We start from the raw sequence: 16,129 nt of genomic DNA, 5'->3' as shown, positions 1-16,129 counted from the left end.
ATTTTCTCTCTGAAAGCTGGAGAACCAGAAAAGCTGGTGGTGTAATTTAGTTCAAGACCAAAGTCCTGAGAACCAGGGAAGCCATTGGTGTAAGTCCCAGTCTGGTCCTGAAGGCCTGAGAATCAGGAGTGCTGATGTCCAAAGGCAGAAGAAGATGGATGGCTCAGCTCAAGAAGAGAGAGAGAGCATTCTTCCTTCCTTCACTTTTCTGTTCTATTCTGGCCCTCAAGGGACTGGGTAGTGCCTGTGCACAATGGTGAGGGCAGATCTTCTTTCTGCAGTCTACCAATTCAAGTGCTAGTCTCTGCTGGAGACACCCTCACAGACACACCCAGAGATAATGTATTACCAGCTATCTGGGCAACCCTTAAATTAACTATCTCATTCCCTAAACTGGAGCACATTCTTGCTATTTCATGAGCAAGAAACAACACTTTGTTTTGTAAAGCAACTGAGAGTTCAGTGCTGGTTGTTATTACATCATAGTCTATTCTCTCCTGACTAGTAACATAAGTTGCCTTCGCGTCTCTCCTGGAATCCCGCACAAACTTCTGCACTTTTCCACTTCCTTTTTAGCTCCATCTCCCTCATTTTTCTGCAAGGTTGCCATAGTGAACCTCTGAAAATATACATCAGGTCACATCACTCCCCTGTCCATAAACCTTCTATTGCTTCCCCTTGTTATCAGGATGAATTCTAAACTTTTTGATGTGATTTTCCAGGCTTGCATGCTCTGGCCCCTGCTTATCCTTCCAACACTCCATAGCCTTTAGCCTTTAGCCTTTAACCTTACTGTCCTTCATTCAGTCCCCCAGATATTCCAGGCTGCTCCCTATTCTGCGACCTTTGTGCACACTTTCCCCTCTGCCTGGAGCATTCCCCCCACTTGCCAGAGTTCACCTAGCATGCTGGGATCGTCCCTGGGACCTCAATGCCATTCCCTCAGAGACCTGCTCTGACCCCCCTGTGTGAACAGGTCTCCTGTTACCTCTCTTCCATGCTGCCCATTCTGTTTTAACTACACTAGTCATAGTTCCTCATTCTGTATTCATTTGCCTGGTTATTTGTTTGATAAATATCTTCTTCCCTAACCAGACTACGAGCTCTGTTTTCTCCACTTCTCTAGCCTAAGCATCCCATGCCTGGCTCTCAGCCCATTTTAGGTTCTTAACAAATACCTTTTGGATGTTTAAATAAATGCATTGACAGTAAGTTTTATATCTATTTCTATATATATATTCAAAGTCTAAGGAAAGCGATAGTCGATATTTTTTGAGCACTTACTGTGTGTGAGGCCTGGTGCCAAGTGCTTTGCATTGTTTTCTATAGCATGTATATATCATGACAATAACACTGTGAGGTAAGGGTTTTTATTCTCACTTTGAGATGTGGAAACTTATGCCTGAAGCAGTTAAATACCATGACATTGTCCATGATGCTTGTTAGGCAGCCTAACTCCATAACCCATGCCCTTAGCCTACTTTTTGATTTGGTTTTGTTCCAAATCCAATTTTCCAGGTTTATAAAAAAAAAACAGCACCAGGCCCTTATATCACAGCTATTATAATAATTAGAGGCCAGAACTGCCTTGTGTTCTTTCTGGAGAAAATTATTGATCCCCTGTGTCTGCATGCTTCCTACCTGAGACAGCATCTTTTAAAAATAAAGGCTCTTTACCTACACAATGGTTAAAACAATTTAATTACTTGTTCATTCTAAGTACTATCATCAAAATATGAAAACCTGAAAATGTGAAGTTTTCAATATAGAGTTCTTTTGTTTGATTTTATAGTATAAACTTTTAAAAAAAAATTTAGACCCATCACAAGTGAAAATATCAATTTCCTTTTCGAGGGAGAAATCCAATAATGGAATGAAAAGCAGACTTCATTTGGACACACTTTATCAATTAAATCTGATTTTTGTTAACAATATGTTGTAAGCTCTCATTTTAAATCAATCTTTATCTTTAATCTCTTTCATGAAACAGCACATATCTGAATGAGAAGTCACTCCAACTGGTAGAGAAATGCAAAAATCTGCAGTATGGCTTTGAGTTTTTATCTAACAAAACAAAAGGGTAAGTTCTACTCTTCGTGTTTAATTTCATTTTAAAATAAGTGTTTGTATTCAAAATGTTTCATAGTGTCTTTGAAGTCATTTGGAAAATGGACTATGTTCTCTCTCAAGCTCGATGTTGGGCTCTGAATAGCTTCTGTTGGTGAGGAAGATGCCAAGGGTCAAATGGTGCAGACCAGGGTCAGACCCTGCCACAGGGACTCAGCTTATCTGTCCTGGGATCCACATTCATTAAAAACACCATGAAGTTTTCATGGCTAGACTTTTATAGGCCTTCAATTCTTTTGAGAGTCCAGTACATTCTGGACCTTGTCCTAGAGAAATGCACCCAGGTACAAAATTTTGCTTACAAATCCAGAAGGTTAACTGATTTACCCCCAGCCCCAGCTGTGGTCCTCGCCCCAGCTTCTCTACCCCTGATTACAGTACTATATTTTAGAGAGGCCAATGCATCATCTTCTTCAACCTGGGGAAAAGGAAGTCTAAAAGCTCCATGCTTCATACATGCAAGAGGCCCTGGTGGCCTGATGTATGGAAGCAAGGAGCAATGTTTTGATTGCATCTGGGAGGAGCAGAGTCTAACAGTGCTGGACAGAGGAGGTGTGGGGGGCAGGGGGTTATGCCTGTAATCTCCCTAAGAGAAAGCAATCTGCATTTTATTTTGCTGTGTGCTTGCCTGGCAAAGTGTGAAGATTGTTTAGGGTAAGAGGTTAGAACTGATTTCCTCACACCCATCCTGCACAAGGAGACCCAGCAGTCTTCCCTCCTCCATATTTTTTTCCTTCTCTTCTTCAATTGAACCTCTGGGTAATGGACTCATGATACTTGCTTGGAAGAAGAGAACTTGCCCATTGCATGTCCCTTGCAGGCTGCTCCCTGGCTAGTGTAGTACTTAGAGTAAATGGAACCCCCAGGAAGCAGGTGTCCCTGGAGAATGGCACAAGGGCTCTGAAACTCCTTGAGTATAAAAGAGAAATTTTTGGTAATTTAAATGATCCTGCTGTGTGATGACACCCACAGACCACACTTAGAGATCTCACCTACTATTTTGGGCCATGTCCAGTGTGGGAAGATAGGACCAAGGTGGCCACTCTTGGTGTCCGAGGCTTCTCTCTGAGACTTTTTTTTTTTTTGTCTTTTTTTTGGTGACTGGCCATACCGCGCTCAGCCAGTGAGCGCACCGGCCATCCTTATATAGGATCCGAACTCGCGGCGGGAGCGCTGCTGCACTCCCAGCGCCGCACTCTCCTGAGTGCGCCACGGGGTCAGACCCTCTCTGAGATTCTTAACTGCCCTATCCTTGAAATTATTAGAAAAGCTTGATACTGGGCAAGACATCTGTAGTGTATTGAGTTATGTCCCCCTAGAACTCATTGGAGCTTGAACTGAGTTCCCCAAGTTTTATGTATTAGAAACTCAGCCCCAACTGTGACTGTTAAGAGAGTGGGAAATGCTATTATGGTAGTTGAAAGGTGGAGCCTTGAAGAGGTGATTGGATTGTAGGATCCTACAGTAGTGAATGGATTAAAAAGGGTGGTCAGGGGGGTGGTTCCGAGGGCTTTAAAAGAAGAGGAGAGTCTGTTTCTCTCTCTGCTCTCTCTGCTTCCACCATCTTAAAACGTGAGACCCCAGGGTCACTGTTGCCACCACCAGATGGACTTTGGACTTCCCAGCCTCAGAAACTGTAAGCAATAAATTTCGTTTTTCTTTATAAATCACCCGGTCTCAGGTATTCTGATATAGCAACACGAAAATGGACTAATACAACCTCTGATTTGAGTTAATTGACAACCCAATCCTGTGTGTTAGTTCAGTTTATTGAAGAAAGATAGCCCTATTTCAATTTTTGGTTTCTTTTCCTTAAATTATAACTGATGTGTCCTATGCTTGCTGGAGGAATCCACTGTGCCATGTATCTTTCATTTGCCACACTGATCCACTTCTCATCTCTCACAGCCCTTCACTATGGCTTAGTTTTTGTCTTTGCCCAGTGAGACTGGCCTAGATGGACTTCATCAATAGGCTATGGGTTCTTTTTAAAAAAAATTTAAATTAAATTAAATTAAATTTTTATTTTTGGCCACAAACAAGTCTTAATACATTTTAAAAGACTAAGATCATAGAAAATAATAGAAGGCGTGTTCTCTGACTACAATAACAGAAAGAAATCTAGAAAATTCACAACTGTGAGGAAATTAAATAACACTGTCCTAAATAAATGATGGGTAAAAAGAAAATCACAGGGAAATTAGAGAGGACTTTGAGATAAAGATCAAAGTGCAACATATCAAAATTTATAGGATGCAGGGCTCACGCAGTGCTTAGAGGAAAATTTATTCTTGTAAATACTTATATTAGAAATGAGAAAAATCTCAAATCAATAATGTAAACTTCTACCTTGAGAAAATAGAAAAAGAAGAGCAAACTAAACCTGAAGCAAATATATGTAGGAAATAACAAAAGTTACAACAGAAATACATGAAATAGGGAATTAAAAAACAATAGAGAAAAACAACAAAACCAAAAGTTGATTCTTTAAAAAGATCAACAAAATTTGCAAACCTTTATCTAGACTGACCAAGAAAAAAAGAGAGAAGACTGAAATTACCAAAATCAGAAATAAAGCAGAGGCATTATTACATTGTCATTATGGTTTTTTGTGGTGGTAAGATTTAGTTTCTTTCTTTTGCTTGTTTGCATTTTTGTTCTACCAGTGGGTTCTATTCTTTCTTGTGTATTCATGGTAGTGGTTATCATTTTGCAGATTCCTGATGCAGGATTTCTTTGAGGATTTCTTATAGGGCTGGTTATGTGGTGGTGAACTCCCTGCTTTTGTTTGTCTGGAAGATATACTATTTACCCCTCATTTCGGAAGGATAGCCTTGCTGGGTATAGTATTCTTGGCTGGCAGGGTTTTTTTTCTAGTATTTTGAATATATCATCCCATTTTCTTCTGGCCTGTAGAGTTTCTGTTGAGAAGTCTGCTGTTAGGGGCTCCCTTATAGGTGACTTGACACTTTTCTCTTGCTTCTTTTAAGATTCTCTCTTCGTCTTTAAGCTTTACCAGTTTGACTATAAAGCTTCTTGGAGAGGATCTTTTTTGGCTGAATCTGTTTGGTGCTCTGAGCCTCCTGGATCTGAAGGTCCATGTCTCTCCTATACATGGGAAGTTTTCCAACATTATTTTGTTGAATAGGTTTTCTGTGCCTTTTCCTTTCTCCATCCCTTCTGGAACACACATGATTTGAATGTTTGTGTGCTTAAAGATTGTCTGCTAGCTTTCTTATATTTTCTTTATTTTTTAAATTTTCTTTTTTCTTTTGTTTTTTTTTTTTTTTGGTCCACCTGGGTTATTTCAAGAAGACTATCTTCAAGATCAGAAATTCTTTATTCTGTTTATTCTAGCCTGATGCTCAAGCTATTGGTTTTGTTTTTTATTTTATTGAGTGAATCATTTATATCCATGATTTCTGCTACATTATTTTTTAAGGTATTAATCTCTTTGTAAATTTCCTCCTTCATATCATGGATTTTTTTCCCTCATTTCATTATGTTATCTAACTGAATCTTCTTTGATTTCAGTTAGTTTCCTTAAGATTGTTGCTCAGAATTCTTTTTCAGTCATTTCAAGGGTTTCCTGCTCTATAGGGTCTAGTATTTGAGAATTACTGTATTCTTTTGGTGGTGTCATATTTTCTTGGTTTTTGTGTTTCTAGTATCTCTGCATTGATGTCTGGTCATCTAGTAGAGCAGTTGCTTCTTCTACCACTCTGGACTGGACTTTGAGGAGAGATACCTCTTCTTTTTCTGGTCTCCACTTTGACTCTCCTTGTTTCAGTGTAGTTGAATGTCTGAAAGGCTGCCTGCATGGCAGCTATGGCTACTGCTGTGGTGTCGAGCCACTTTTGTGGCAGCTGTGGCTGTTGTGAGCCATCCACGTAAAAGTGGTGTTTTCAGCATGCTTTCTGCCTGATTCTGGGCAGAGGGGGATGCTGCCCTCAGCTCCTGCCTAGGACCCTGGGTGTTGCAATCTTGCCTGTCAGGCTCTGGGCTCTTTTGCTGTCTGCTTTTTCTTTGGATTTGACAAAGGGGGAACAGAAAAAAGAGATCAGAAAGAGGGAGGAAGGAAAAGAAGCCATCTCCTTGTAGTGTTGTTGCAGGTTACCTATGTCCTTGACTGAAGGAAGGTGCTTCATGGCAAAGGCCATGACTTTATTAGGTCTCTCTCTCTCTGTCTCCCTCATTTTCTCTTGCTCTTGCTCTCTCTGTCACTTTTTCTCTCTTACTCTTTCTCCCTCTCTCTCCATTTCCTCCAGTGGACCCTTCAACTTAGGAATAAGCTGCTAATAGTTTCCTGGTTTTACACTTGGATTTCCCTATATCCTGCCCAGACCTTTGGGAAAAGCCTTTCTTTAAGCCCTTCTTAATTTACACAATTTGAAAAGGTAATCATTCCTGCCAAGATCCTAGCTTACTATACATTGACTACAATGAACACTTTTGCAAATGCTTCTCCCCTCACATGATTAATTCATTGAATTTTAGGGTGGACTTAAAGTAGCTCATGCATTATAGATGGCACTACATACCTGTTTTGATCATGTTGGATCTGTTGTTTTGTTTGTTGTTTGTTGGGCGTTATGATGTTCTTTCTGAAACTTTTCCTGAGGGATTCAAATTTCAAACCTCTTGCAGTACTGTTCACATGTCAGACATATGGCACAATGACATATGGAAAATATAACTGGGGAAAATAGTCCTTGCCTGATATGTAAATCAGTGTGTGGAACTCATATTTGACTCTCTTCAACGCTCCCTTTGACAATAACTGTTTTCACTGCCCAGGGTGCCAGAAGTCCTCAGTGTAAAGATGATCGATATCTATACATTGTAGCACAGCACTTGAGTCAGCAAAGGAGAAAATTCTCTAGTGATGGAGGGTGTCTTTTTCAAGGCAGAGAATTTGACAGCTTTTTTATGTGCATCGACAAAAAGTGGTGACTGCAGTATGCTAATGAAAGGCTGTGCATAGACTCTCATGTTGCTCTCTCACTTTTTTCCTGTTGTTTTGAATTTGGTGCTAAGACCTTTTTTCAGCTCCTCTTTAGGGGGATGCCTTTCCATCACACACACAATTTTCAGCTAGCTCATATAATTAGCGTGCACTGGTATTCAGTTCGGCAAAGGTCTAGAGAGAGCAGGCACGAATTGCCCATTGTTATAAATGTGTTATTTTGCACGCAGGAGACTAATTTTTTTGGCTATATTGTCTATTGTCAGGAATGTGTGTTCTGCAACTAGTGCTATTACAGACTTACAGAGGACAATAGGGAAAGCCATTCAGTGTAGGGTGATAAAAAAGTAATTTCATTTTCTTAGAAATAATTATTTAGAGCTATTTTTGTCATGGTCTGTTAAAGACTTAGAATTTTCTTTATTCAGCCAATTTATCTCTTTCAGGTGGCTAAAATAGAATTTAGGAAGACAGAGTTATAGTGGGAGGGAAATAGCACTCTTTTTCTCCTCTAGCCTTGACTACATTTTTTGAATAAAGGAAAACTACTGACCAGGAAAAAAAAATTAAGCAGTTGCTATTAGGAGAACCAGTGGAATAGGGTGTTATGTATAATAATTCTTTATTCTCTCTTTAAGACAGTGAGCTCGAAAGAGAGTGGGACAGTGTCTTGTTCACACTTCTATCCCCTCATGCCTGTCACAGGGGCTCAGAATGCAGTAGATCCTCACTAAGTATTTGTTGAATACACAAATGAATAAAAAAATGTATGTTTTGGAACTTCAAAGCATTTTTGATACCATCTCCAATTTCTAGGTATTAAGAAGTTATCCATCAATCCATAAACTTCAACTCCTTTTTGAAACCAATTTTAACTTCTTTGGCTTTTTCTCTTACTTTGAGTCTGTACTGTGCTGAGTTTTTTTCTACCTCATCCTTTTCCCCTGAATGTTTCTCTGGATTTCTCTAGCCCAATCCTTTTCACTAGGTTATCTCCAAGATAAAATATGATACTATATTTAAAAATGCTATATAGCCGTCTTCTCACTGCTAGTTTTCTCCTTTTTGGTATGGCAAACTTATTATTTATAATATTTTCTGCCTATATTTTTCATTTCATTTCATTTATTTATTGAGACATAATTGATTGTACACATCTGTGGGATACAGCATTGAATATCAATATCTGTGTGCAATAGGTGATGCTCATATCAGGATAATTAGTATATTCAGCACTATACAATGTTGTCATTTTTAGTGGCTCTTTACCAATTTCTTGACAAACCTCCCTCCACCTCTAGTGGCATCAGTTCTATTCTCTCCTTTTGAAAGTTCAACAAATTATTGTGATTGTTGTATCTTTTTTCTTTTATTCATTTGTTTAGTTTTTAGCTCCCACTTTTGAGTGAGACACGCAGGATTTCTCTTTCTGTGCCTGGCTTATTTAACTTAACATAATTTTCTCTAAGTTCATGCATGTTGCAATAAATGGCAGAATTTCATTCCTTTTTAATTGCAGAGTAGTATTCCATTTAGATTGGTTCCAGTTCTTGGCTGTAGAGCTGTGATAAACACGGGAGTTCAGGTATCCCTTTGACATAATGATTTCCATTCCTTTGGGTATATACCCAGCAGTGGGACTGCTGGATCATATGGTAGTTCAATCTGTAGTTGTTTGAGGAAACTCTGTACTGTTTTCCATGGTGGCTGCACCAATTTATAGTCCCACCAACAGTGTAGGAGTGTTTCCCTTTCTCTGCATCCTCACTAGCATTTATATTCTTCGTCTTTTTGATAATGGTCTAACTAGTGTGAGATGTTATCTCAATGTGATTTTGATTTGCATTTCCCTGATGCTTAGTGATGTTGAACATTTTTTCATGTATCTGTTGGCCATTTGTCTATCTCCCTTTGAGAAATGCCTATTTAGCTCCTTTGCCCAGCTTTTAATTGGGTTACTTGTGTTTTTACTGTTTTTTGAGTTCCTTTATATACTGGATATTAATCCCTTGTCAGATGCATAGTTTGCAAATATTTTCTCCCATTCTGTAGATTGTCTTTTGATTCTGTTAATTGTTTCTTTTGCTGTGCAGAAGCTTTTTAGCTTGATATAATCCTATTTGTTTATTTTTTCTTTTGTTGCCTGTGATTTTGGGGTCTTACTCATAAAGTCTTTGCCAAGTCCTGTATTGTGAAGAGTTCCCCCTATGTTTTCTTTTCGGAGTTTTATAATTTCCAATCTTATATTTAAGGCTGTACTACATTTTGAGTTGATTTCGGTATATGGTGAGAGATACGGGTCTAGTTTCATTCTTCTACATATGGATGTACAGTTTTCCCAGCACCGTTTACTGAAGAGGCAGTCTTTTCCGCAGTGTTTGTTCTTCTTGCCTTCATCAAAGATCAGTTGGCTGTAAGTATGTGGGTTGATTTCTGGGTTCTCTATTCTGTTCCATTGGTCTGAGTGTCTGTTTTTATACCAGACCATAAAAACATATGGTAACATATGTTATAGTATAATTTGAAGTCAGGTAGTATGCCTCTGCCTTTATTTTTCTTTTTACTCAGGATTGCTTTGACTATTCGAGGTCTTTTGTTGTTCCATGTGAATGTTAGGATTGTTTTGTCTATTTCTGTGAAGTATACTATTGGTATTTTGGTGGAGATTGTATTGAATCTGCAGATTGCTATGGGTCATATGAACGTTTCGCAGTGTTAATTCTTCCAGTCCAAGAGCATGGAATATTTTTCCATCTTTTTGTATCTTCTTTAATTTCTTTCAGCAGTGATTTGCAGTTCTTGTTGTAGACATATTTCACCTTCTTGGTTAAATTTATTCCTAGGTATTTAATTTTTTTGGTGACTATTGTATATGGGCTTTCTTTATTGATTTCTTTTTCTGCTAGTTCTTTAAGAGAGTATAAAATGCTACTAATTTTTTTGTGTTGATTTTGTATCCTGCAACTTTACTGAAATTGTTTATCAGCTCTATGTGTTTTCGGTAGAATCTTTAGGTTTTTCTGTATATAGGGATCATGTCATTTGCAAACAGGGAAAGTTTGAGTTCATCTTTTCCAATCTGGATGCCCTTTATTTCTTTCTCTTATCTGATTGCTCTGGATAGTATTTCCATGCCGTGTTTAGGAGTGGTGAGGGTGGGCATCCTTGTCTTGTTCCTGTTTTTTCTATTCAGGGTGATATTGGCAGTGGTTTGTCATATATGGCTCTTATTGTGTTCAAATACTTTCCTTCTATACTAATTTTCTGAGAGTCTTTATCATGAAGGGATGTTGAATTTTGTCAAATGCTTCTCCCATGTGTTTGAAATAATCATATGGTTTTTGTCCTTGATTTTGTTGATGTGGTGTATCACATTTATTGACTTCCATATGTTGAACTATCCTTGCCTCCCTGGCATGAATCCCACTTGATCATGATGTATAGTTTTTTGATGTGTGGCTGTACTCTGTTTGCTAATATTTTGTTGAGGAATTTTAAATCTATGTTCATCAGAGATATTGACCTGTAGTTTTCTTTTTTTGTTGTATCTTTGGTTTTGTTATTGGGGTGATGATGGCTTCAATAAATAAGTTTGGGAAAATGGCCTCTGTTTCAATTTTTTGGAATAGTTTGAAGAAATTTGGTATTAATTCTCCTTTAAAGGTTTGGTAGAATTCTGCAGTAAAGCCATTCGGTCCTGGCTGTTTCTTTGTTTGGAGACTTCTGATTACTGCTTCATCCTCATTGCTTGTGGTCTGTAAGGTTTTCTATTTATTCTTGGTTCGGTCTTGGTAGTTTGTGTGTGTTCAGAAATTTATCCATTCCCTCCACCTTTTCAAATTTGTTGGTATATAGTTGTTTGCAATAGTCTCTGATGATTATTCATATTTCTATGGTATCAGTTGTAATGTCTCTTTTTTTATTTTTGATTTTTATTATTTGGGACTTTTCTTTTTTTGGTTAGTCTAACTAATGGTTTGTTTGTTTTGTTTATCTTCTCAAAAAACTGACTTTTTGCTTCATCGATCATTCGCATTGTTTTGAGGTCTCTATTTCACTTAGTTCTGCTATGGTCTTAATTATTTCTTTCCATCTACTAATTTTGGGGTTGGATTGTTGTTGTTATTCTAGTTCTTTGAGGTGTACTGTTAAGTTTTTTATTTGAAATCTTTCTGTTCTTTTTATGTAAGTGCTTATTGCAATAAACTTCCTTCTTAGTAGTGTTTTTGCAGTGTCCCACAGGTTTTGGCATGGTGTGTCTGTATTTTCAATCATTTCAAGATATATAAAGCAAACACCATTAGACCTATAGAAGGAGGTAAACCCTAATACAATAATAGTTGGGGACCTGGACACCACTCTGTCAATATTGGACAGATTGTCTAGGCAACAAACCAACAGGGAAACACAGGATTTAAAGTATGCTTTAGACCAAATTGGACCTGGCAGATATTTACAGGACATTTCATCCAACAACTGCAGAATATGCATTATTCTCATCAGCACATGGAACATTTTTTAGGATAGACCACATGTTAGGCCACAAATTAAGTCTCCACAAATTTTTGAAAATTGAAAACATTTCAAATATCTCTCCAAACCACAATGGATTACAACTAGAAATCAATAACAAGCAGAATTCTGTAAACTATACAAATACATGGAAATTAAACAACATATTCCTGAATGACATATGGGTCCAAGACGATATTAAACAGGGAATGCTTATGTTTTTAGAAAAATGGCTATATGTATATCTGAGCTGTCCATTGTAGTACACATTGCCTTAGACAAGAGAATTAATTTTTCTAAGAGCAGATACTTAAGTGGTGCTGACCCAGGAAATGAACTCTTTTCTCTTGGGTTTTTCTTCTCTGTTGCTAAGTTTTCTCTTCCTTTTGTTCTTCTTCTGTTATCCCAAGAATCCTAGATCCCAAGAAAATATGCATTTATATTTGCTCAGTTTCAAGCATTTGGTTAGAGTAGATGAACTGCTCTAACAAAAGCTCCCCAAACTCAATGTCTTATCTCAAAATTGTACTCTTGATGTTCACTGTTCAGTATTCCTACAGTGTTCAATTCTTCCTCCTGATGAGGCTACCCTTGTGGGTAACTCTCCCCTGAAATGAATGAAAATACAGACACACAATGCCAAAACCTGTGGGATACTGCAAAAACAGTACTAAGAATGAAGTTTACTGCAATAAGCACTTACATCGAAAGATGGGATTTTGGCTCCTTTCATCTTACTGGGCAGTCATCTTCAGCAGATGATCCCAGGCTTGCTAGTGAAAGGGAAGATAATAAAGAGAAAGCCTGTACTACATACAGCTTGGAGGGGACTCAAATATGTAATCATTCATACACATTCCATCAGCTGAGACTGGCCCATCCAGATGTTGGGGGTCATGTGACTGGTTTTGGCCAATAGAATGTGAGTGAGGATGACGTGGGGTTGGGGTTGGGGAATGTAGTGCCCTCTGGGCAACTGCTTGTGGGCAGAGCTGTGTGCTCTGGAAATGGAAAGGTAGCACCAATCAGTGGTTGTCAACCAGGCATCTCTGCTACATATGTATTAAATAGCTCTGCCATTCTGATAATTCTATTGATTATAGGCCCCTAAGGTGTCTTAAAGGTGGAAAAAACCATTTTTTTAAGCAACAGCAATCTTGTACATCTGTTGAACACTTGAGCCATTGAAATAGTGTCTCTAGAAAAAGAGATATTAAGAAGTCTTCTCAGGAACAGAGTATAAGCCACTGCCCTATAACTGTATGCATAATTGTGAAGGCATCGAAGGCTCACTTGTATTCAGATAGCTTTTTGGGATAAGGTACAGATGCTCATAATCAAGATTTGGAATATCTGCCTTGCATAGATGAGGTGTGGCTTGAACCATCCTCTGCCTGGTGAGAGTGTATGTTTGATGAGCTCTTTCATGCAGTACCATTTAAAATTACTGAGAACAATAGAAATTTCTGAAAGATATATTCTTCATGGGCAGCATAAAGATGCCAGATAGAAGGCACTGTTTTGCAGTTTGAAATGCAAAGTGAATTGAAGACTGGCCCTGAGTTTCTTCATCCTTTATTATCCTGAAGAAAACTACATGACCTGAATTGCTGCTTGAAAAAAGGAGGCATAAATTATGGCAGATCAAACGTCAAAAAGCACGAATATGAACGTATCACTTGACAGCCTGCTAACAAAGCAAGTATTCTTGAGTTTCAAGTTGTCTGTCAGGAAGAAAGATTTTTTGGTCATATACAAGATTTTCTTGACCTAGCATGATATATGCCTTGTTTCTGTTCAGCTTTAAATCTATGGTGCCTTTATTGCTTTTAAAAGTGATATATACACTATTGTCTGTCTGCTTACCTCTGACTTTTTAAATTGCTTTTTTCTGGTCAGCCTTTAACGGCTCCAAATTCTGCACTTCTTCCTTTCATTGGTATAAAAGAATGGGTTAGAAAATAAGAAGTTAAGACCAAACAGCTATTCACACCAACAGTACATTCTTAATATCTTGGGAAATTTCTCTTGGTAACCAAGAAGTGGCTGTATTTGCTAATATAAAATTTTGAGTTAGGGGCAGATGAACTAATATTGAGGCCATGACAGAAGTCTCTAAATTATTTTTTCATTTAAAGCAAACAAAAGTTATGACAAATCTATTAAAAGGTGGTTTAACAATCACTCTTACCTGAAAGAATAAGAAACAAACAATCACAACCTAAGAACCATGTGCTCCTGGAGGCTGACTTCCTTGGAGTACATTAGTTGGACCCCCTTGCCTTTCGGCTTCTGGTTAGGTTTAGCCCATGGGAGGAGAGTGGAAGGTGGGGGGAGGGAGAGTTTGGGGTATTTATTCCCCTGGATCCCTCTCTGTAGGCTGGGGCTGGAAATGACTGCATCTTCTACCAAAGACCACAGCTCTTGTCCACTGGCCTTCATCTTCACCTACAACTACAGTTCTTTCTGGGTCCCCTGTAGACATGGGGTGGGAACAGCTCTCCTACTGTACTCTTTGCTACCCCTGGTGTGTTTCACCAATCTACATCACACCTCACCCCTTTGTAAACAGATAGACCATTCCCTCTTGGTCAGCTAAGGTTGGTCATTGCTTGCAGCATTTAAGACTAGTACATATCTTAAGTAGATAGTTAACACCAATACCCCATAATTTCTAGGACAAATAAAGTGTCCTTTTTTAAAAGATCAATGTCTGACTTTTTTGAATAATGTAGTATAGCACTTTGGAGATTTCACTGGGACCGTGAAGAAGTACATTGACATATTCGGGAGTTAATCTCTGAAGCTCTTTGTAATATTTATTTAACCTGTCTGAGAGATATTAAAAGGTATGGCGAGAATAAAAGTTTAAAAGCCCAGTCTCCCATGCCAGTTGCCAGCATTCTAATTAGAAGTTACCATCATACATAGTTGAAAACAATGTAAATTGAAATCTACCTTTAGTGGATGAAATGTCAGTACTATCGCATAGCTCAATTCTGTCTACTTGCCACACTCTTCTCTTTGTTTAGCTTCCGTACACTCATCAGCCATTCCTTAAAAAGGTATTTATTACCCAGTGGAAATGATTGGCTGTATTGACTGAAAATCTTGTCGCACTGTATTCATTTGCAGAATTTATTTTAATGTAGAGGTGAGCTCTTCAGGGACTTGGTAGAAACTAGCTGCAAAAGATTTTTTGATCTGAGTAGAACAGCATTCAGAATCCTACTGACAGTATTACCGGGTTGTCCTCACCCATTTCAGTGGACAAAAAAAGGTGGTTGGCTTTTACCATCAAGAGATGTTATAGGAAATTAAAATCGGTTTCTCAGCTGCTTACATGGGACTAATAAATGAATATCCCCAAGATAACTTCTAGGCACGTAATAAGTACCCAATAAATATTCAATGATTAAATGATCAAAAAGAATTATAATATAAATCTTTATACCTTTATTAAGATAAAACTAGTTACAGTATGTAGGTCTTCATCTTCAAAGAGATGTTTCTAGAAAAATATTTTAAAACTTAACATGGTATTTATTTTGTATCATTTAGCATGTTATTTATAATTTGTGCCTTTTGAGTACAGTAGTCCCTCTTATCTGTGGAGATACCTTCCAAGACCTGCAGGGGATGCCTGAAACTGTGGATAGTGCCAAAACCTACAAATACTCTTTTTTTGTCTTCTTTTTTTATCTGATAACTGAGAGGGCTACTAAGTGACTAATGGGTGGGTAGAATATACAGCTAGGATACGGTGGACAAAGGGATGATTCATGTCCTGGGAGGGACAGAGCGGGATGGCTCAAGCTTTCATCATGCTATTCAAAATGGTATGCACTTTAAAATTATGAATTGTTTATTTCTGGAATTTTCCATTTAATATTTTCGGACTGTGGTTGACCTAAGGTAACTAAAACCATGGAAAGTGAAATGGTGGACAAGGGAGGGATCTCTGTGCATTATCAGTAATGATTTAAGTAGGCAATATTTATTCTTTTGAAAATAACTTGCTGCATTATTTAGTGTGATTTATTGTATGTCTTGGGACCAGAAAATGTTTTCGATGGGATTAATTTTCAGTTTCATTATGAAAATAGATTAGATGCTGCATGATATATTGGAAAGAGAGCCAGAATGTGACTCAAAAGACATGAGTTTAATTCTTAGCTCATCCACTTACAATGCAATATTGAGCAAGCTGTTTATCTTCCCAGAACTTTTAGTTTTGTCATCCATAAAAATGGAAGTAATATCATAAGCAGAGCTGCCTCCCAAGATTTGGGGGTGGTGTCTATACTTTGTAAACTGAAACCAACTGTAAATGTAAGTGTGCAGAAAGTAGAATGTGATTTGGAACATTTTATTTTAACAGGAAGCTTTTGCGGAGACATGCTTATCTCCCAAAAAAAGGCCCATACTTGTAGCATATATGGGGTTTTTCCTTCTCAAGTAATTTTCTACTGTAGCCATGTTCCCACTTTATAATCATGATGGTACTGTGACAATCTTAATTTT

The 16,129-nt window shown here is 38.0% G+C and overlaps 1 protein-coding gene across 1 annotated transcript in view; it reads left to right on the top strand.

Moving 5' to 3' along the window:
• The window catches only part of ST8SIA6 (ST8 alpha-N-acetyl-neuraminide alpha-2,8-sialyltransferase 6), a 123,143-nt gene that overhangs the window by 65,178 nt on the left and 41,836 nt on the right, over window positions 1-16,129 (top strand). The window contains exon 3 of the mRNA XM_063101336.1: window positions 1,991-2,080. Within this exon, the coding sequence (XP_062957406.1) occupies window positions 1,991-2,080 (90 nt within the window). The remainder of the gene's footprint in view (window positions 1-1,990; window positions 2,081-16,129) is intronic.

This window comes from Cynocephalus volans, chromosome 6 (genome assembly GCF_027409185.1).
Source record: "Cynocephalus volans isolate mCynVol1 chromosome 6, mCynVol1.pri, whole genome shotgun sequence".
Lineage (NCBI taxonomy): Eukaryota > Metazoa > Chordata > Mammalia > Dermoptera > Cynocephalidae > Cynocephalus > Cynocephalus volans.
This window is presented reverse-complemented; position numbering and strand designations above follow the sequence as displayed.